The sequence below is a fragment of the Colossoma macropomum genome, unplaced genomic scaffold, assembly GCF_904425465.1.
Source record: "Colossoma macropomum unplaced genomic scaffold, Colossoma_macropomum, whole genome shotgun sequence".
In the NCBI taxonomy this organism is placed as follows: Eukaryota; Metazoa; Chordata; class Actinopteri; order Characiformes; family Serrasalmidae; genus Colossoma; species Colossoma macropomum.
In genome coordinates, this window is record NW_023494810.1 from 27,498,001 (window position 1) to 27,520,680 (window position 22,680).

Here is a 22,680-nt window from a genome sequence, read left to right on the forward strand (position 1 = left end):
CCTTTGTGGTTTTGAAAGTGCTATGACATCATTAAGTTTAGGTTAGCGAGCTTCATTCCAGCTTGTGTAAAGGTGAACGTCTTGAACACTCGCTATTATTAGTATTAGCAGTATTACATGAAAGAAAAGCTAGTAGGCTCTACTGTGAATTTCCAAAAATCAAAACAAGACTAAATAATCACTAAATTTTCATAAGGATTGCTTTCGGGAAATGAAGTGTTTTGGCAACAGCGGGCAGACGATGCTTCGGCGCTCGTTGTTCTAATGCATTTATTCATAGAGCAGATGGTGAGTGTACCTCTGTCTAATCTGAGTCAAAGACCATGGCATGCACTTGGTGATGAGGAACCAACAACTGTCAATCAAACTGCTCATCGAAATACTCTTTTAATTTCCAATACAGGACAAAAGTCAGCAAATTAATGTGCATGCGTTTCTACCCAATCTCTACATTATACTTAATACATAAATGATTCTATTAATACAAAATATAAAAATATGTGATACATCATTTACACATTATTTACTTTACATCCTTAACTTAGTGAATTTATTACTTCATTTATTCATATACACCTTGTTACTGAATAAACTGTGAATTTTCCCATAATAGAGACACACTGCAATGAAAAAGCGGTACCACACTAAAAACCGTGCTGGCTATCAACGGGTTAAACTAAGCTCAACTGCACATTGGCCCCATTGGTGGGGGTAAGCTTTGTATGAGATGCAATAGCCAGGGTTATCTATGAATATCAAAGGGAAAAACCATGCAAAAGCATGTGCGACACTGAAATTACTGCATATCACTCTAACGACCTCACGATACTGAAAAGCGTTGGACTAGGACTTGAAGTGAATTCTTATTGTGCAAAGGAGTGCCTCAGGGATTAATGTTAGGATATAATACAGTTCTTGCTTTTCCTGCGCTTGCGAGTATGTAACTGTCCACGGCCGCCCAAATGACCAGATCCTGTTAGTCCTGAAGTGTTGTATTTGTGCATTAAGTCCTCACTGGTCATATACCTCAAGTGGACTGGCTTGGGAATGGGCTCGCCCAAGAAATAGCCTTCATCCTCAGACTCGGATGACGAAGAGCAGGTGGAGCACCAGTCGTCATCGTAATCGTATTGATCCCAGGCATAGCGGCCCAGATGACGGTTTGGAGTGGGATTTTGGAGCGTGAGGTCAGAAGTCGTTCGAGGGCACGGCCTGAAGGCCTGCTGTCTTGACCTGCCACTCAAAGGGTCCCTTGGCCCACGTGGAGAAGGGAACCTATCGTAATCCTCACGGACTCGCGGCTGCGACCGTTCTGGAACAGGTGGACGCCTCTCGGCTGCCAGGTTGAGTGCATTTTCAGAGCGGGAACGTCTTGAACGGCGTGAGCGATGATGGTGCCTTCGTCGTGGCTCCTCCAATTCAACAGTGCGACGGTGAGTCCGTTCGCTCATGGGTGCCAAACGGGCATTGTTAGCGTTGCTAACCAAACTTGCTCTGTCCTCTTCCTGGTAGGTAAAGCCGGGTGGCAGGGCAGTGATTCCGGGGATTCCGGGCGATTCCTGTGTGTATGTTAGTGGATAATTCACCTGCACGGGTGGTTCCATCTCCAGGTAAGGCTGACCAGTGGTGAGGCTGCGGAGAGACTCTGAACTGTGGAACTGGACTGAAGAGTTGAGTGTGCCCATGTTGCTTTTCTCAGAGACGTTCATGCCCGAGTCTTTGCTCAGGTCGGGCATGGAGAAACGAGATAGGTGCTCCTGTCTCTTACCACCACCATCTGCAGACGTACCTACGTGCAAGAAAAGGAGATGTAATGTTCAATGTTAATTACTAGGAAACGTAAAAAAAAATGTATTTAAAAAAACTGTATTAAAAAAAAAATAACACTAGAAGGTGATACTGCATCTCATAAGTGAAATAGCTACATAAATGTGGAGCTATTTATGGAAATATTTCAATAATTCTGTTTTGTGTTCATGACACTATAAATACTTTACCGTTTACAAACAATATCACGCTAACATGACCTATCATGATATAGTGGATATAAAAAGTCTGTAGCATTCCATTAGTGTAGATACCTGTAGCGTTGGACAGTGCCAATGACTCCATGGACCCGCGAGGCGTTTGCTCCAGTGGAGTCAGCTGTTCGCTAAAGCTAAGTGCGCTGATGGGGTTCCGGCTGCGGCCCACCTGTGGCCCAACCTCCCTGTCCCGCTCCCTGTCCCTTTCTCTCTGGAACACATGCAGGCTGACTGAGCGCTTGTCCATAAAGCCGTTGGGTGGCAACTCGTTAAAGCTAGCCTGCGGTTTCAGCTTTTGCGGGTAATAGTCTTCTGGCTCTGTCTGGAACCAGTTCTCGTTAAAGGAATGTCCCTTCAGGGCAGATATGGGAGGTCTTTTAGATGGTGCCGGCTCTTTGAGCCGGTTGTCCTGAGGGTGACCAGGGGCAGGGTTGGGGGAATAGGACGCCCGGATGTTGCACTGACTCAGCAGCTGGAGCGGGGTGGGGGAGGATTCATTACGGCTTTCATAGTCATACATTTCATTCTGGTTCTTCCAGGATGGGGGCTCTCTGGACAGGCTGGGGGTTTGACTGGACAGGCTAAGGAGGTCCATCTGCAGGGACAGAGGGTCCACATCAGCAGAATAGCGGCCACTAGAACCCTTCCCACCACCTCCACCACCACCACTGCTAGTCTTGCTGGATTTGGAGCTTCGGCGAGCCTCACGGGTTCTGGCGTTTTGGAAGGCCGAGTCTGAGGAGTCCGAGCCATTGGCGTCCTCGCCCACGCTGCATGCCCGCGAGCAGAAGATCTGACCCTGTTTGGGCAAGAACGGCCGTCCAAGGAGGGACTTCTTGCAGCGGGCACAGCAGAAGCAGGTCTCAGTAGCATGCCAGTGCTGACCATCATATGTCATCTGGCCTTGGTCAATACCTGCAGCATGAAAAACAAACCAACATGAAAGTCAACAGTGGACAAGCCTTACTATAGAAATGTCCAAACTCTAATCTGTTCGGTCACCATGACAACTTCAGTTAGAATAACTATTACAGAATAAGAGTTCCTAAGTAAATCCTTGGGAGATGGAATCTGCCCTAGTAAACACCAGCTGGAAGCAAACAAACATAAGGTTGATCACACTTTAGTTTTGTTTTTACATCAATAGCTGTCTAGCCAACTAATACTGTTTAAACCTTATTTCTGATTATGTCTTTATGTTTCAGCTGCGTATGTATCAGCGATTGCTTCGTAACTGGCATAACAACTGATTATCGATGTCAACTGCCAAGTTTAGTAGCCTGTAACTGGAAATAAGATGCTGTAAGATATAATTCCTAAATTATGGTTTAGGTAAGATTTGCTTCAGTAATACAAATTTATGTAAAATTTGACCTTGAAATTGTTAGATAGGACTACAGATAGAACATTTTCTGTTGTATGGCTCCTTTCATTCAATATGACATTTGTGTTACTAAGTAGAACAGCAGATTTGAATTTGGTGAAAAGTTACTATATGCGTACAGCCTTGTTTTGCATAAAGACATTGCATTCTTTACATGTTTTTTTTTTCTTTGTTAAACAAAACAAATGTAAAAAGTCACTGTGTAACCAGCTTTGGCTGTAATTGCAGTCAAATAAAGCCCTATTTGAGCTGGGTTAGTTTCCAGAGGAGGTCCAGTAATGTAATCTGTGCATGATTTGACTTGTTGATTCAAACGGGATAAAGGATCTGTGTAATTTCCTCAAATAACTCCATGGACGTTCGTGTGGATATTCACGTCAGCATTATACGACAGATGCCACACTTCCAAACAACCAACAACAACCTTGTGCCCAACCTTGGGCACCAAAAAGAAAAAAAAAATGCGATACTGGACGAGGGAGAGGATTTTACATCTTGTTGTGAGGACACGTTATCACTGGCAATTCCAAATGACTGCATAATCATAGTGTACGGGAGGGAATATACACCAAGGGCCTTTTTCCATCACCTGGTTTTGTTATTACTGTGATGCTGATTCAAACAAGACTACTTTTCCAGAGGGAGCTCAGATTTCGGCAAATTATAGAAGATAATTCTCTCCAGAATTATTGCTTAACAGGCTTGTAAAACTATGAACACTGCAGATGAAAATCACGGATCTCTTCGGTCATCCCTCAAATTACAGCACCTCCTCATATAAAACTAATCCAGCTCAAACAGGGCATAATACAGTAAAGTGACAGTAATTCTTCTACACTTCTAAAAGTTAACTAACTCTATACAAATCAAGATCCATTACATCAAGTAGTAAAACAGAAGTAAAACGAGGGAAAGCACTTAAATCATTGATATGGAAATACAATAAAGTGCAAATCCAACTAAGTGCGATTAATTGCAGGTATACTTACATAAGTTCCCGATCCACGCAAATGGATTCAACTCAAATGCAAATCCCTCAGCTGTGATTTTTAATGAGCTATTATAACTCTTGAGTAACATAAGTGTAGAAAACAAGGCCTAAATATTAGGGTAAAGAAATACAGTCAAACTCCCTTGAGGTGTAGAAGTGTTTGGAGTAAACTGATTATGCTGTACGCCTTGCACTACACAAATACATTACATTTTAATTACAGCTCCACTTACATGGGCCAGGCGGCCTCAGTCTAATGGGCAACATCTGTTCGCCAAACGTTTTCCAAACGCTCTCCGTTTCTAATCAGTTTCCCTCGCGCTGTTTCGGCGTCCCGTACAGAAAATGATTGCAGCCTGAATTTGTCCTGAGTGACACGCCAAAACGCAGCTGGAACTGATGGCGGGGTGGAAACCAATGAGCCAACAAGGCGAGTTATTATGGGATGGAGTGCTGCCTTGTGACACGCTGGGGGCTAACAGAGTAATGGAAACACCAGGCGTTTTATGAATTATATCTGTAACAGCTTTTGTTTTCAGAAAAGCTGCAGCCGCTCTTGGAATGCCCCTAGACACAGTTTGTACATTTTCTAGTAGGAAAACGGACCATTCTTTATGAAGAATAAGCCCACTGTGGTGCTGGAGAGTCTGTGCTGAGTACATGTTTTCCTGTGGTGCTTCTCCTGAGCTACATTTCAGTCTTCGATTTTAGCCTAAAAGTTTTATGCTATTTGTGTTCCCGCCTTAATTTTAGTTTTTTTTCCTGGTTTGGAATATGATATCAGGAGTTTTAAAAGGGGGATGCAATCGATTTGTCAAATATGTTCCGCTAAATTCAATGGTTAAACAAAAGTAAACAAAGTCATGCAGTGTGGTTTAAAATGAAATGCTCAGTTCGAGTGAAACATATCGAGTCAGAATTGCGCACAGTGGTGGTGATAGGAACCAGATGTCTGAAGAGTTTAATGCCTCTGAAAGTGACATCACATTAAGTTATTAGATGAAAAGGTTATGAATACATTGCTTTACTTTTTATTTTTTTACACTAGCATTTGGCCTCAAACATATATTTTCAACCCAATAATTATTTTTTCAGATTTAGCACTCGTATCTTTATCAATGTTACATACAAAAAACTCAGAAGACCCATGTAGGTTGTTTTGGATAGTAAATAAAATGGCTATATTTGTGTTGTATTGCAACACCTGGTTCCCATCACCACCACTGAATGACTTACATCTCAACAATTGAATTATGACACAATTTCAAAAAATCAGTGGAATTCCCCTTAAAAACACCGGTTTCCTTGATGTATTTAGCATTTTTGTTATTTTGTTACTGGCACCATTACAATTAAGGCTCATTTCACTCAGATACTTTAGATTTGTATGGGTTTGTACACTTTAAAGGGGGGAATTGCACCAATTTTCCCAAGTTCAGCATAATTAAATTTTAATTAAGAACAGTGTTGGTGATAGGAACCAGACGTCTGAAGAGTTTAATACCTCTAAAAGCTCCCTCACAAAAAGTTATTACATGAAATGGTTATGAATATGCTGCATGATACAACTGCTACTTCTGATCGTTCAGTGTTCTAGAAGTACTTTATCACAATAATAACTGTGCTACTGCTCATCCCTGGCCTCTCCTCCCTCTTTCAGCTTTTCACCCTCACTGGCCTACTTAAAAGCAAGAAGGAGGTCAGTTGTCTCACAGGTGTCCCGTCTCCACAGCCCTCTTTCTACAGAAGACTGAATGAGGGAGATTTGTCTTGCTTGGCCTGGGCCAGTGGGCCAGTGAGGCAGAGCTGTGAGGATGTTCAGCTGGCAGTGATGTATGGGGCTCTTACCGATATGTTCTCCGCAGGAGTCGCAATATTCCGCGTAGAGCGACTCGAAACAGCTGCAGCAGTACGGCCGGCCCTCCTTCATGATGTAGCGCTGACCGCCCAAAACCGTCTCGCACTCAAAACAGCAGAAGTGTTTCATGTGCCAGTGCCTGCCTTCTGCTTCGGTACACTCATCCGCAAAGATGATCTGAGGGGAGAGAGAGCGAGAGGGTGAGGAAGGGGGTGTTTTTACAATCTCCTTTACTGTCGAAGACACAAGAAAAATGCTTTTTGTTAAATTCTATGAAGACACATTATACTTCTTTTGCTGTAAGATACACACAAATGCCGCTGTCCGAGAGAGAGGAGGTAAGCATGTTGATATTACGGTATTATTATAGAGATATACTTAAATTTAGTCACAAATGGCATTTTTAGTTCTTTGCAAAGATAAAAACAGGCGGAAAAAAGATGAACTAAGTCTATAAAACCTAAAAGGCCAGTCAAACTAGCACTTATCAGTGAAATTTTGCCATCAAAACTATATTTATTTCAATGGAATTTGCCAGGCTGAGTGATTTCCCGTCCCAAACTTCTAGGGCGAATAAATTTCATGTGAAAATTTTGCACTGATTTCAAGTTTGACTCAAAATTTCGACCAACAGCGCTTTGGCTGCGCTGACCTTTGAAGCGGCGACCTTTCACAGAAGCTCCAAAATGGAGGAAATGCTCATTTTTTGGCAGCGTATAAACACGAAACTAAACATTTCTTCCTTACAGCCTATAAATAAAGACACGAAAGAAAGAGCGCATGATGTGAAGTCAGTAGGGAGACTGTATCTTCTATACATTATTATTATTAAACTTTTGTGGTTTTGATGCTTGTGGTAGATGAGTTAGCCAGCATACTGTAATGTTAGCTCCATGGCTATAAACAGCTGCACAAAAGTCACAGCCACTGTCGCTAACCACTGCAGTTATCTACAGCTCAGTGCGCAGCGCTGTACTATAGCTATCTGACGTTTATGTTCACTTTTGTGTTTTTATTGTTTACAGTAGGCAAGTTAGCCAGCTAAATGCTATGTTAGCTCCTTAGCTACATACAAAATCACCTCACTACTGCCAACCACAGCAGTGATTTGCATTTTTCTTGCTATATATCAGTGCTCAGCATTATACTCTCCTGAGTATTTCATTTTTTCACTTTTGTGTCATTATTGTTGACAGTCAGTTAGCTAACCTGCTGTACCAACAATGAGGATGATTTTCTTTCAGTTCTATTAAAATCTACTTTGTTAAAACTAAAAGTGTAACAGAAAAAAAGGTTTTTGTTTTTTGCTTATTGTGTCTTGAATTTTGCTTTCAGTTTCAACCAAGCATTTACATTTCAGTGCATCACTACATAATATTACTACTACAGTTATATCTATAATTAAATACACAACCATAATAATACTGTGTATACACCGATCAGACATAACATTATGACCACCTCCTTGTTTCTACGCTCACTGTCCATTTTATCAGCTCCACTTACTATATAGGTGCACTTTGTAGTTCTACAGTTACAGACTGTAGTCCATCTGTTTCTCTGCATGCTTTGTTAGCCCCCTTTTCCCCTGTTCTTCAATGGTCAGGACCCCCTGGACTCTCACATAGCAGGTACTATTTGGGTGGTGGATCATTCTCAGCACTGCAGTAACACTGACGTGGTGGTGGTGTGTTAGTGTGTGTTGTGCTGGTCTGGATCAGACACAGCAGTGCTGCTGGAGTTTTTAAACACTGTGTCCACTCACTGTCCACTCTATTGGACACTCCTACCTTGTCAGTCCACCTTGTAGATGTAAAGTCAGAGACAGTAGCTCATCTGCTGCTGCACAGTTTGTGTTGGTCATCCTCTAGTCCTTCATCAGTGGTCACAGGACGCTGCCCACAGGATGCTGTTGGCTGGATATTTTTGGTTGGTGGACTATTCTCAGTCCAGCAGTGACACTGAGGTGTTTAAAAACTCCAGCAGCACTGCTGTATCTGATCCACTCAGACCAGCGCAACACACACTAACATACAACCACCACGTCAGTGTTACTGCAGTGCTGAGAATGATCCACCACCCAAATAGTACCTGCTCTGTGAGGGTCCATGGGGGTCCTGACCACTGAAGAACAGGGTAAAAGGGGGCTAACAAAGCATGCATAGAAACAGATGGACTACAGTCTGTAATTGTAGAACTACAAAGTGCACCTATATAGTAAGTGGAGCTGATAAAATGGACAATGAGCGTAGAAACAAGGAGGTGGTCATAATGTTATGCCTGATCGGTGTATATATTGTCACTGTTGCAACAAAAAAATATTTTTGTGAACAAAAAGCCATTTTGAACTATTTCTACTGATCCAATCATCATGAAATATTCATCCAATGTCAAGCGCAGCTGACAGGTGTAAATAAAAAAAAAATGTTACACCTGTACATTACATTTTAATGTGGTTTCAACATTACAGTGTAATACTGTCATGCCTGTAAAGCTTCTTGCTTTAAGTGTTGGGGAGCAAGAGAGTGAGTGAGCGAGAGAGAGCGAGAGAGACAGACAAAGGGAGAGAGAAAGAGACAGACAAAGAGAGAGACAGAGTGACAGAGAGAGTGATGGATGGATGCATCACTGAATCATTGACTAGATGCTGAAAGGAGACGTGCCCACCCCCCTCCACAACCCCACTTAAAGGAACAGCTCAAACATGCTAGCATGGCTAAAAATGGAAGCTGGTAGCCACATTAGCATGACCGCATTTGCATAATGCTAATTGGTGGCTATTCATTTTTGTTTACTGTTGGCAGCATTAGCTTGTCTCACTGAACTATTCCTTTAAAAAAGAACAAAGACAATACATCCCAATGGACGCAGTCACTGTAGTCTTAGACCTGAGCTACTGCACTAAAAAGGCATAAATGATCTACATAACAACGGATAACAGGATGTTCTCAACAAAGTAAATATGGCAATACCTGTACTATGCAATAAATATTTCAATAATCTACTCAACACAAAGCACAATGTCTTCTATGGTGTACTAAATATTGAATACTGCAGGTACCACGTCCAAAACAAAGGCAGTTACAATTCAGGACAAAGGGCTTCGTATCTGAATTATGCATGAAAGCTTTTAATTTAACACTGTCATTTATCAAAGTCAGTCTTTACAGCTCATAATCTCTGTGTTTAAAAATGCATGTACTACAGAGTGTTTGCCATGTTATAATTCATGTTCATCATACAGTCATGCAGGTTCTGAAAACATACTAACACCCTATCATTACTGATGGGTTTAAAGAGCATTACTGTTGTTAACACAGTTGCTAATGCACCTTTTCAATGTGTAGTGAACATGGACACTGTTCATACAATAATCCAGTAACTGCAAGGCTTCCCAATCTCCAAGCAATTTCCAGTCTCAGCTCCACTGGTTTGCTTTTCCCCTCTTTAACAATCCTGACTCAACTCATCAACTGCTTACCAAACCCTTGAAAAGCTGAACTGAATATATTAAAATAGGAAAAATAGAAAATAGTGCAGGAACGATGGTTTCGAGGACTGAGACTGGGGACACTACACTCACTAATGCACTGCATATAGAGTACACAAGGTACTAGGGATGGGACAGTTACTGTTTTAATGATACACTGCAGTACAGAACCCAATACTAACCATATCATTCCAAATTTACTGATTAACATGTCGCTGCTGTCAGAACAAAATCTCAGAAACCTGAAAAGTTTTTTTTAGTTTTTGACATGATTTGAAAATGCCTGATGTCCTTTATATTGTGGGTAAATTTCACGATGAATGGACCAAAAGAAATGACCAAAATTACTTGGGGAAAAAGTCTGGTTCCATTGACTTACATTAAAAGTAAAGCATGTTTTTTCCTTCTCCTGGAAAGTTATTTTGGAGATACGAGGTTTTGTTTGGACAGAAGCGACATATTTTGAAAGTAATCAGCCTACTGCTACAGCTTCCTTACGAACCATCCAGCAGGACACAACATGTTTAGATACAATCTGAACAGTAAACAGTAGCCATGTCGGTGATAATTTCAGATTTACTAAAACCGAAGTTGATTTACTTAACCTCTTACCAAGCCATGGTGGGCTCAAAGTTACCAAGCCATGGTGGGCTCAAAGTTTTATTACACACTTCTGTAACTTATGAAAAGCTGTAGTTAATGAATAACAAGCCCTAGTATGTAAATGTTAAGGGGTTAAATTGCAGCAGTTGAGAAATGCAAGAGGTTATGTCATGAAATGATGGTGTATTAGTGCTTTATAAACATTTTTTTTTAGATATAACGATACCGAAAGCCATTGGTCACTAATATCCTGATATCAGTGACCATTGGCAATGATAGACTGTGCAGCGATAGAGCCGAAACTTCTTTTTTCTTCTCAGTTAGGTCAACAATAAAGTTTAAGCTAAGCTTACCCAAAAAAAGGGAGAACAGTTGCCTACTTGTAAGCACAAATTAGGAAAACAGATAGCTGTGCCACTTTGGAGCTGTGAAAGTTCACAAAGAAATAATGAAAACATATCAAAATGTGAAATAATGCAAACTAAAAAAAGAATTCTAAAATTTTGTGGCTCCAAGTTGTGCCACTGTCTAACTGCTCAGTCATCAGGAGATCATGAGTTCCCAGCGATGCCACAGCCCTCTATTATCAGGCATCTGAGAAGCAGCATTCAGTTCTCAACAACCCCCTTCTCACTGTGCAACAGGGTGGTCTTAACCTGAAGGTGGAAATTAGCATTGAGGACTGAAGTGAGTAAACTAATTAAAAACCCTGCAACGAAATCTAAGTATTTTCAGCTCATAGTGAATTTGTACATTCAATATTTTGAAGTTCAACTTAAACTGCACTGTTGACCTGAAACACAGTTCAAATAAATGAGAATTAGGAGAAATTTTGACCAAGTTAACAGCCAGATAATTGTTGTGAATAATTTTTGTGAACTCGTTTTTAATACTGTATGTATGTGATGCTCTTACCTCGTCGCAGGCTGAACAGCGTGGTTTCAGCCTCTCGGCGTGATGTCGGCCGCAGTAGATCTTTCCATCCTGGTAGAAGTAGATCAGATCCACCAGCAGCTCATCACAAATACTGCACACGAAACACTGAGGGTGCCAACACACACCATGACCCGCCCGAGACGCAAACACGGCAATGTCGCCACCGTTAATCTGACCACCGCACTGAGAGAGAAAGAAACAGAGAAGGAAGATGAATTTATGAGAAATCAATACAGTGAGATTTTAACAATGAGAGTAACCAATTAAAGAAGATTCAGAATCCACTTGGTATGATTTAAAGAAGTAACATGTTATTTTCCACCATAAATTACCTACAAAGGCTCAAATTGTTAAACTGTCTGGTGAAACACAGTTGATTATTAACAGTGTTAGGGTTAGGATTAGGACCAGAGTTGGGTAGGTTCAGATTTTGGGTTAAGATTAAGATTAGCATTAGAGTGAGTAAAGTTTAGGTTTAAGGTTTAAGTTAAAGACAAAGTGAGCATCTACAATACATCTACAGTGAACTAATAAAAAATAAATAATTATATGTACTTCATCTAAATTTGCCACATTTCCGTTCATTCAAACAGAGTAGAACAAGCATGTTTCCTTAACATAAAAAATCTGAGCATTTCAGTGTTATTTGTTTGGTTTTCACAGAATGGAATTTTCTTTGGACCAAAATAAATAAAAATAATGTTGACACAAGTGGATCGAGCACCCGCTACATTAAGCCTGATCCTGTTCTGATCGTGTTTGTTTCCTGAGCTTTCCTGAGTTATGCCACTGTCACGAAGCTTACATAAACAGTCTACACCCCATTTAGTCCCCAATTTAGTCCTCTCCAATTCCACCTGCTAGTTAGGACTCCCCCAGGCACACGATACTACCAACGCTAGGAGAGCTGTGAAACGCCACCGAATCATTTCAAAATGCCGCTCACGCAACGTCACTGGACAGCCGAACGCGCTTGGAGGAGAACACTAACTGCCAGTTCTTATTACGTCAGCTAAGGCTACGTTCACACAGCAGGTAAAAGTGGCCCAAATCCGATCTTTTTCTTCATATGTGATGTGTGTCTGTGTGTCAGTGTGAACAGCAAAAACACACTGAATGTGACATTTTCAATTCTGATTTGAGATGCTTTCATATGTGGTACTGAAATCTGATACGTATCCGATCTGCGGCAATGCGACTCAGTCTGAACAGCCAAATCGGAATTCATGCAGATTTTTTGTCAACCCAACTGGACATTCGTTATAATTTCGCACTGTTCAGACGTCATAAACATTTGGGGTGATATTTCTGTACAAAAATTAGAAGAGACTCATCCGAAACCCTCCGCGTTCAAAAAGATTTCGATAGAAATGGCCGAACGCGGTCGGAGGAGAACGAGGCTGGAGCATCAAAGAACAGTTAAAAGTCCGAAAGCAAAGTTTAAAAAATCCGAGGACATGAGCCAAAGAAGTGACCGTGGCCGAATAACGTGCACTTTTAACAGTGAGCTTGAAGAGATTCTGGGTGATGAGCCCAGCTGTGAGTCAGTGAAGTTTCATGATGGCTCCTGTGACGCTGGCGAAGATGAAACTGAAAGCTTCGGAGTGACTGCCGTTTGTTGGACGTCATGATTGTTCACCTCTGGACGAGCCACGTGAAGCAACATGAAGCACTGTTCTTTTGCGCATACAGGTCGGTTTAGGAGCTGATCTGTTCAGACTGATGTCGCATACAAGACACATTTGAAAGATATTATGAACAGCCAAACAAAAAAATCGAATTTGGTGAGAAAATCGAATTTGGGCTACTTTTATCTGCTGTGTGAACGTAGCCTAACAGATGCCTGCGCTGACTAGCATTGCACTGAGTGATGGGGGGGAGAAGAGAGGCCATTCTACCCACCCACTGTAGCAATGTTTACACACTACAAAGTTTTTTACTTTAAAAAGTGAGGACAATTTATGATATGGGCTCTTTAAGAGTACTCAGATCAGGTCCCAGGGCAATTAAACCGGATCGAGCCACCTCTTGTCGACAGTAGCTAGGTTGGTTCATGTATTGAGTGTATTACAAACAACATAAGAGGGCTAGATATCCACTCTGCTGTTCTTACAGTGAATTGTAAAAAGAGTTAAGTGAGATCAGCAGTACAGAATGAATCTGCTCCACAGTTGTAGAGGTGAGATAAACACAATAAATGAGCTGATTACAGAGCTAACAAGAAATAAAGTCTGATAAGCTGCGACAGCTGAGGGTAGAACAGTGAAAACGCAGCGCGTGACGCGGATCAGGGATCAAGAAAACCACTGAAATAACAATCTGACACATAGTCATAAATTATTCCAGCTCAGTGAAATCATCCATCGCAGTGACATATAGAGGTCAGCGGTTGGGTGGGGGGATTAGATCAATAGTGTTATCTGAGGACAGGCAGGGAGAGTGAACCCCTCCTATCAGAGTCCATCTGATAACAGTGACGAGAGGACAGCTATAAACCTCACAGTACGGTTTTTAGGTCTCTCTGCGGCAGAACACAGGGCAGTAAACATGAGATTAACAGTCACTCTCTTAAACTCTCATTCGTCATCTCATCCAGGAAGAATCAGCTCATGTTTTTTAACGTCACTTTGATCCCTCCTGGTTCTCCCATGGTGTTTATGTCTTGAAACATTTCTTATGTTCTGTTTCATTATTTCTCGCTTGTTCACCGAAACAACTGAAGAACGTCTTTTTGTGTGTGTTTGTGAGTAAAAGAGGGGATTCTTTACAAACACTTCATAAAAAGGCCCCTTTAAATGGAAACTTAATAATTATGTAATACTTTGTTAACCATTATGATTGTTAATGATAATTTTTAATTGTTTGCTACCATTTGAATTACTCATCATTCACATACAAATAACTAAAGGCTGTTTATAGATGTAATATATTTAAGTGATAAGTAAGACAACATGTCTTTATAAATACATTAAAGTTATGCCTTTATAACAGGTCCAATTAATGCTTTTCAGTGTTTAGGAAAGTATATATTAACCACTTAAAATGCTTAACTAAGCATTTACGAGGAATTCCAAATATCTTTGAACATCTCTGCATAATTCAGTGATTGAGATGTAAACAAAGTCATTCAGAGTGGTTTGATGTGAAATGCTTCACTGCAGAGAAACTTTAAAACTCAGACTTCTGTGCTAGTGATAAGAACCAGGGGTTGCAATGTCCAAAACACACATATATCCATCTTATTTACTATCCAAAATCACCAGTGAACTTGTGTCTGTATTAAAAAACAAAAAAAAAAATCATACATTTTAGACCAAAACTAACTCTCAAAACAATGTTTCATTAATAGCATCAAGCAGCATATTCATAACCATTTCATGTTATAACCTTCTGTGCGGGATCTTTTTGAGGCAGTAGTTAATAACTACTTTAGACATAAGACAAAATTATTATTTTGAACGCTTAATATTTCAAGTTACAGTTATTTCGAGTTATGAGTATTGAATAACAAAATCTTTAATCACAAACTACAGTCAATGATTGCATTTCTACAATTCAGAGTAATCAAGGATTATTCATGTCACTAAATATTAATTCAAATGGTTTCATTTATTAATGCATAAGTAATTATTATGTAATCATTAACAGTCATTAACAAAGTAGCAGATTAACAGTAAGTTGCTGTTGATTAGGGCCTATTACTGATATTTTACTATGATTTTAATTTAGTAAAAGTTATTGTTTTACATAGTCTCTTTTTGCTGAAAAAAAACATCCCTTATATTTTTGCCTTGTTTTTTGTCATTTCTCGATATCAAAATAAACAGAAAAAGGTAGAAGTGCAGACTTAAACCCAGCAATATAGAATACAAAGAGCAACTAAACTGAACTCATCACATAATCACATCTGTATTCAGTCATGCATTCAGTTGACTAGTTAGCAATAATTATATCATGTAAATGAAACGGATGACAAAATGGCAATAAAGCTGAAAACAAAATAGATATGGAGGTTACGGAAATATGTCAGTGGTCAGCAGCCATCTGTGCATGACGAGCAGCAGAAGGGGCTGAGGGGCACCAGGTGGGCTTAGATGTCTAAATCCAGCTTACACTCAGTTTTAATTCACTTACTGTAAAAGTTGGGCTTAAGTTGGGAAATCTTACTAACAGCAGGGCTAAAAGAGAAACCTGCTTTGTTTCGTCAGTAACCTTGTCTTCTCCTATCTGTCTTTGTCAAGGTCTCTCTCTGTACAAGTGTTAGAGTGAATATACAACATTTAACCCTTTAGTTTTGTTATAGTTGCTATGCAGAATAATGTAATAGCAAAGTTACATAATGATTTACATTTAATTTACAGTCTGCAATTCCATCTTTTTTCTATTTGTTTTAATGTTAAGCAACAATTCATCAAATTCAAATCACAATATAACACATCTCCTCATCTACTTACAAGAACAAATGCTGGATTGGTTGAAAATTTAGAATCTATACATTTTGACTTTCTCCACTTGTTTCAATGCTTTTCCTATAATCAGTCACCACTACTGTGTCTAAGGATTAAAAAACAGACCACTGTGTTGTTCGCTGGCCTGAAACGGTGACCTTGAAAGTGCAGAACCAGGCAGATGTTGGTGTATACAGCCCTGGTTGTACCTGTTCACAGATGGCTCCAGTCATGGTGACGGGGAATGGGCGGACATTTCCTCGGCCCAGGTTCTCTCTCTTCCTCTGATTACTGAACAGCTTAAGCTCCCTCTTCTCCTCATCGTCCAGAGAGTTGCAGTACCGCACCTGCAACCACAGGAGACACTCAATGACCATGCGCACACATATCCCAAACTTACACGTCTTCAGAGTTTTTATATGTAATGTCAATAATGATAAAATAGTGGAAATCCTGGAAAGAACATTTTCTTTGGGGACCATTTTGCTAATAACATCTTGCATGTACCTCACTGCCATCAATGGATTTAAAATAATCCAAAAATTAAGCTAAAATTTAATATTAGACCAAAATTTGATCTCAAAACTATTGTTAAACAACATCTTGGGCAGTGTATTCAAGTATTTTGTGCAATAAACTTTTGTGAGGGAGCTTTCAGAGGCAGCAAATGCTTCGGACATCTCATTTCTACCACCACTGTGAATGATTCTGACTCTAGCATTTCACATTAAACTACTCTTAACGACTTAGTTTACTTAACCATTTAATTATGCTGAAATTTTGAAAATTTGGTGGAATTCCCCTTCAATACTATTTTTCCACCCCTAGCGTTTATTATATAATATGCGAGTGAAAACACACACTACCTTACTTGGGCAAAACATGCTCTCTTATCTCAAGCCTGGTGGTCTCACCTCATTGTCGTGGGGGGGCAGCTGGTGCAGGAGCTGTTTGATACGGTGTTTCTCTCCAGGGCTGTTCACATATGGCACCTTCTCCTCCGGGAGAGAGCTGTAATACTGATGCACCTGCGGTTTAACACACACACACACACACACACACACACACACACACACTGAGTCACACAACACCACTGTCCATTACACCGAGCAATTAAACACCGTTACAATACTCTCATATTGCTTCACGCATGCCATTAGGCCTCCTAATTGGCTGCCAAAAGCTCTGCAATTATCATCTACAAAGCACTACGTTTTATCGACAATTATAAAACACGAACCGTCCTTCCACATAAACTGAGGCATCGCTGAAAGCATTAATTACACTTACACAAAGCACTGCTATAAAACAAAGCAATAACTCCCACAGCAGCTCTGCAAATGCACCAATTATTCACCGCTGCCCTACAAGCTAATCAAACATTAAACTGAGAAAATCTAACAGTTATTATATACAAATATGTTTTGTTTTTGTTACACGAGCAAGACTATTCATTTCAATGCAGTGCTGTCATGATTGCTCCTTTAAAGAGCCCATTTTCTACATACTTCTAGATTTTTACTTTCCCCCCCTGAAGTCTGTTTATGATGTTTGTGTGGGTTTATGTACTAAAAACAACTCCAATGAATTTTACATCACTATTTTCCAACCTCTCTTTATACTTTAGAATTAAACTGTTGATGTTACTGTCATATGATATGAAGTTGTATATATATTTTGAATCTGGATTCTTACAAAAATGCACATCATATTCTTTCTAGTAAGATTTTTTCATAATAATTTTGAAAGCCTGATTTGTCATATATATATATATATATATATATATATATATATATATATATATATATAATATTTTAAAAACATGCTTTTGAAAAAAAAAGCTTGCCATCTCACTGATCCACACAGTCGCATGCAAAAGTTTGGGTCCCTGTGGTCAAATGTTTTATTAATTTTCCTAAGTGAAAATTCTCACATTCTCTACACATTTTAATGCATAATTTGTTTTTTTTGCTGAATTTAACATATTAGCAAAAGTAAAGCATAAATTGTGGCCTGTGTAAAGGTTATGGCACATCTTGCTTTTTATGGTTTTCCAGTATGTTAAACTCTGCAAGTAAACAGAAACTGTGCACCAAAACAAGTAGAAGATGCCATATTTAAGTTCATTCTCTATTGAAGATGTGATAACTTTCAATTTAAACTAACAAAACATGTAATTTGACCAAACCTCTGCATACGACTGTATATATTTTGAATGAAGCCTTTTAAAGGCCTTTAGTTCAGATTCTCCCCACAGAACTCTGGACTCTCTGGAAGGTGTTGCATGGTTTGTTTGTTGATTTGTATTTTCACATTTTAAAACAAAATATCACTCGATTGCTCAATTACTAATATCATTGATAGTAACAGCCTTATTTCAGTGCTGGAGTTAAACAAACAGGATCAAATTTCAGTTTTCAGTTCCTTGACAAGGTTAAAATGTTGCACTACTGAACAATGATTAGCTAAAGTTAAATGGTTTTGCCACCTTGTTGTAAGAACCTTTAACATAAAAGCACCATCCTATTCTCTCCCTTTTCTTATTAACCCTTCCCCCACCTTAGTGCTTTCAAACACACACACACACACACACACACACACAGAGCTGTAACAGTCAGGGTGATTTATAGACGAGCAATGTAAAGTTAATGGAATCTGCCCTTTCACATCCACAGTCGTGCTGATGGAGGCTTCTTTATCTGCAGACTACATGAGTGTGTGTGTGAGTGTGTGTGTGTGTCTGAGTGTGTTTGTGCATATTTATCTGTAAAGCTCAGCCCGATTCTAATTACAGTAATTAACCACATTACTAAGATATGCGCTCCATCTTTTTGCGGCTAAATGACAGGAACATAATCAGCAGTTTTGTTGCTCGCATCATAATAGCCTTCTTTACAATGACCCCTTCATTTTATAATGGGTGGAATAAAGACAACACGGCATTAAGTAATGAGATGGTAATAGTATTCAATTAATGAATCAACGTGATTTTCTGAACCCTAAGTTACCTATCTGCATTAACATATATAGAGAGGGGTTCTCTTTGTCCACTTAAACCTGCCACTGCTGTAGTTAGTGAGAGGAGCAATATGGCAAAAATATAACATCATGATAAGTATTACGAGTTTTTTTTAAGTTTGATCAGTAGGAACAGAGGATTATTCTCACAAAACCACCTTAAAACATGTTTACAAAATATTCTAAGAACCACTCAGATAAATAATACTAACAAAACAATACAGCCATATGTCCACGTTGGTCAGTAAAATGGATCAGCATGTTGAACTAGAACTTGCTGTGTTATACTGTGTTTCCTATCACTGTATAAAAGAAGCTTATGCTGCCTTTATTGTTGGATGCACTGACAGTGCCTAAGAGAGCCTGTGCACATCTTCAGAATACAAGTCATATCGCTATGGCAACACTTACTGTTAATTTGTAGCAGCAAAAGTGGCTGAAGTTTGAAGTATGTTCATTCATACTGTTGCAGTTTGGCAAAAACTTTTTTTATTTTACTTTTTTGGCAAAAAATATAAAATCATGATATAAGGTAAGTATCATGAGTTTTTGTGAGGTTTGATAAGTTGGAACAAGGAGAAAAAAAGCCTCAGCAGGATCAGCAGGATCATTCTCACAAAGCTGCTTCAAAACAATGCTATAAATTTGAGTGTTATAAGCATCACACAGATAAACAATATTCATATAATTCAGTAAATCAACTGGAGCTCTATGATACAGCAAAAAGTTCATATTTCTATTTTAAAGTTTTTTGGCATTATTTACCCCAATTCTGATTACCGACGTTTATCATTGTTTCACTTTTTTACTCATATCTCTTTAATGTTTCCCTTGTATGGTAACTGTATGGAAATGAACCAAAACAACAATATGTTTTGTGGCACAAATAAAAAGTAAAACCTCAATGATTATCAATGAGTTGCAGTAATAGATAAAATTGGAAAAGTGCTATATATTGCAAAACATATGAAAAATGGTATAGAAGAGAAAAGCTATTATAGAGAGATTTTATTCCTGGTCATTTTTCCCCCTCTCTTGTGAAGTTACCATTTTGGAGATATGACAATATATTTTCTTGCTCAAAATGGGACACAGCCAGAATGACAATCTTCTGATTAACAGCTTTGTTAGATCATGATCTATACATTTCACTATAAACGCAACAGCAGCATTGAGAACTCACATTATTAAAGGAGAAGAGTAGATTAAAATGCAGAAATATGTGATCTTCACTTTGGTATTAAAGATTAAAGGGTCACAAACTGCATTGAAAAACAACAATGTGAGAGGGCCACGACTATCCAGACCACCTGACCGCCCACCCTATTATAGGGGCTTAAATGGCTAATGACTTAATCTGATATAGCACTGGGCTCCATCTGCCCCAGCAGCCCTCCGCACACTATATACAACCTTCTCATAAACCCCAGCAGAATGGATGCTGAGGCATGATTTATAACAGTCACAGATAAAAGCTCATTGAGGCGGCACTGAAAGCTGAGAATATCAATGCACTGTGCATAGCGCCATGTTAAAGTGACAGTCTGGCCGAAAAAAACACTCCTTTTTACAAATGCAGGTAGTTAATTAAGTCTGGAATCTGTGTCTTTGGTTTTGCACTGGAGTTATGACACTATGACTAGCTATCAAGTAATGGATTCTATTATCAAAAGTACAAGATTTTTTCAACTACTGCTACTATTTATAACTACCTTCGTTAGTTTTTGAACATAAATAGACCGCAATATACTGCACAGGTAAAACAGTAATATCAGTCACTTTTAAAGAAAACTTACAGCTCATTTTTTTAACATTTCTGCAAAATTCTATCCTTGAGATGTGATTCAGAGTGGTTTGGTATGAAATGGTTCATTGTAGAGAAACATACAAGATATCAGATATCATTACAGTGGTTTTAGAAGGGACCAGGGGTTGTGATGTTTATTATGCAAACTGACCAATCAATGTGTCCGAGTTCTTATATGTAATGCTGACTATCAGCATTACATATAAGAACTCAAAAAAGTATATGTTTTTTTTTTTGGGAACTATTTTGCCCCAAAACGCCTTGTATGTACCTCTCCACCCTAAAGGGACAAAAAAAGACGTTTTAGCCCAAAACCTTACTGTAAAATGACGTATCAGGCAATGTATTCATTAACATCATGTGTAATACAGGACATCAGTTTCAGAAGCATTAAACTCGTTAGACGTCTGGTTTCCATCACCACCACTGTGAATTAGGACTGAGTAAGTTTCAAACCACTCTGAATGACGTAAACTCTTAATGATTTACTTACACAGAACTTTTGAAAGAATGGTGGAATTCCCCTCCAAGCCTCCATTTTGTCCTTTCTTTGCCCATCCTTATAGATAACAGTACGCCATAGTGTCAGAAACCACATAAGTGAGTCTGTTTGAGATTACTCAACAACTCAACACAGTTTGAGGCAAGATTTGATGATTTAGGCATGATGCTAATAAGTAGGGCGTAAAGGGCCCATATCATAGAAAATAGACTTTTCCTCACTTTTCTGAAATACTAGAGTTTAATGTAGTGTGCAAACACCGTTTTACCAAAGCTTTCACTTCTCAGTCTGTCCAGTCCATACATGGAAATTAAGCAAGTTTTTCAGTCTGTTTTGAATTCACTGTTTTTAATGTCACAAAAAAAAACGCTTTTTGAGTGAGGCACAATACAGGGTACAACAGGGGTCATTTACATGTATCTTAAAGTCGCAGTAACAGGCTGTGTAATTCAGGCTGAAAGGTGGTCATGTAAAAATGAATTATAACCATTTTTGGTACAATGTAACAAAGTAAAATGATACAAAATGCAAGAAAAATGTTGGATATGGATTCAGTGCAAAAACTAAATAAGCATGCTGGGATGGCAAGCATGCCTTGGCTAACTGACCACATTCGGGGTGAGGCGATAACTGTATAAATTTGTTTTTAATGACCAACTATCACTTTAATCATGCTCCAACATGAATAGATGAAATACAGAATGACAAAACATGGATGAAGTGCTTTCTTGCTCTTTTCATCTTTCAAACTTATCAAGATGTGCTTCTCACGGCAGCTAGGAAGCATTTGGGAATACTCGGAAACGGATCCTTGGTCTCGTTCTGTGAAGCGCAGGCGGATTTCCACTCATTTCCAGGGGCTTGCGTTTCCCCTGCAGAAGAGCCAGTCTCTTTAAGCACGGCCTGATGACTCTTTCCCTGCTTGTGTTGGCCGGCCCGCCGGCCGCCGGGGTTTCTCTGAGGGCCGGGGCAGAGGCTGCTGAGGGATTTCTGAAAATTACACCAAACGCCAACGGCGGTCGAGACCCGATAAATTACGGCGCTCCCATCCAACAATAACACTCGGCCGCTCGGTGGGCCAGGACGTGCGCTGAGGTCTGACGGACGTGGGCCTGCGCCCCCGATACGCCCACGCGGAGCAGCAGCTTGTGGAAATGACTATAATCAATGGAAAGAGATCTGGCAAGCTGCCCTTGAGTCATAGGTTTGGCAACCGTCTTATGCATCTTAGGATGCAGAGACAGAGCTGTAGATTTGAGGGTAAACTAGAGTCCACACAGCTGGCTTTCATAACGCTAAACAGCAGAATGAAAAGCACACTGGGATGTTTCTGGGACAACAAAGGAGGCTAATTATGATTTGATTCAGATACATCAAGTAATTATCAATCAATACTAATATGGAACACTGATGCTTTAACATATGAAATCATTGCCGAGATCATATGCAAGTGTATCCCAGAGAAGTATAATCAATTTCCCAAAAGTTTCCCATAAGTGCAATTTTCCCATAAGTGTATGGTAGAGGCATTCAATTCCATACTGATGTTGAGCACAGTTTGGTGATTTCCATGCTCAGACACATGTTAATTGCCAAGTTTAAAAGATTTGTCTGAAGAG

At 39.5% G+C, this 22,680-nt stretch overlaps 1 protein-coding gene across 2 annotated transcripts in view; it reads right to left on the reverse strand.

The window, feature by feature from the left end:
- Nucleotides 1–419: 419 nt before the first annotated feature.
- The window catches only part of prickle2b (prickle homolog 2b), a 98,395-nt gene continuing 76,134 nt past the window's right edge, over nt 420–22,680 (reverse strand). For both annotated transcript variants that reach the window (XM_036559416.1, XM_036559415.1), the window contains exons 3-8: nt 16,649–16,762; nt 15,944–16,081; nt 11,266–11,469; nt 6,248–6,434; nt 2,082–2,939; nt 420–1,789 (exon numbers count right to left, since the gene is read on the reverse strand). In XM_036559416.1, coding sequence (XP_036415309.1) covers nt 897–1,789; nt 2,082–2,939; nt 6,248–6,434; nt 11,266–11,469; nt 15,944–16,081; nt 16,649–16,762 — 2,394 coding nt within the window. In that variant the 3' untranslated portion in view covers nt 420–896. The remainder of the gene's footprint in view (nt 1,790–2,081; nt 2,940–6,247; nt 6,435–11,265; nt 11,470–15,943; nt 16,082–16,648; nt 16,763–22,680) is intronic.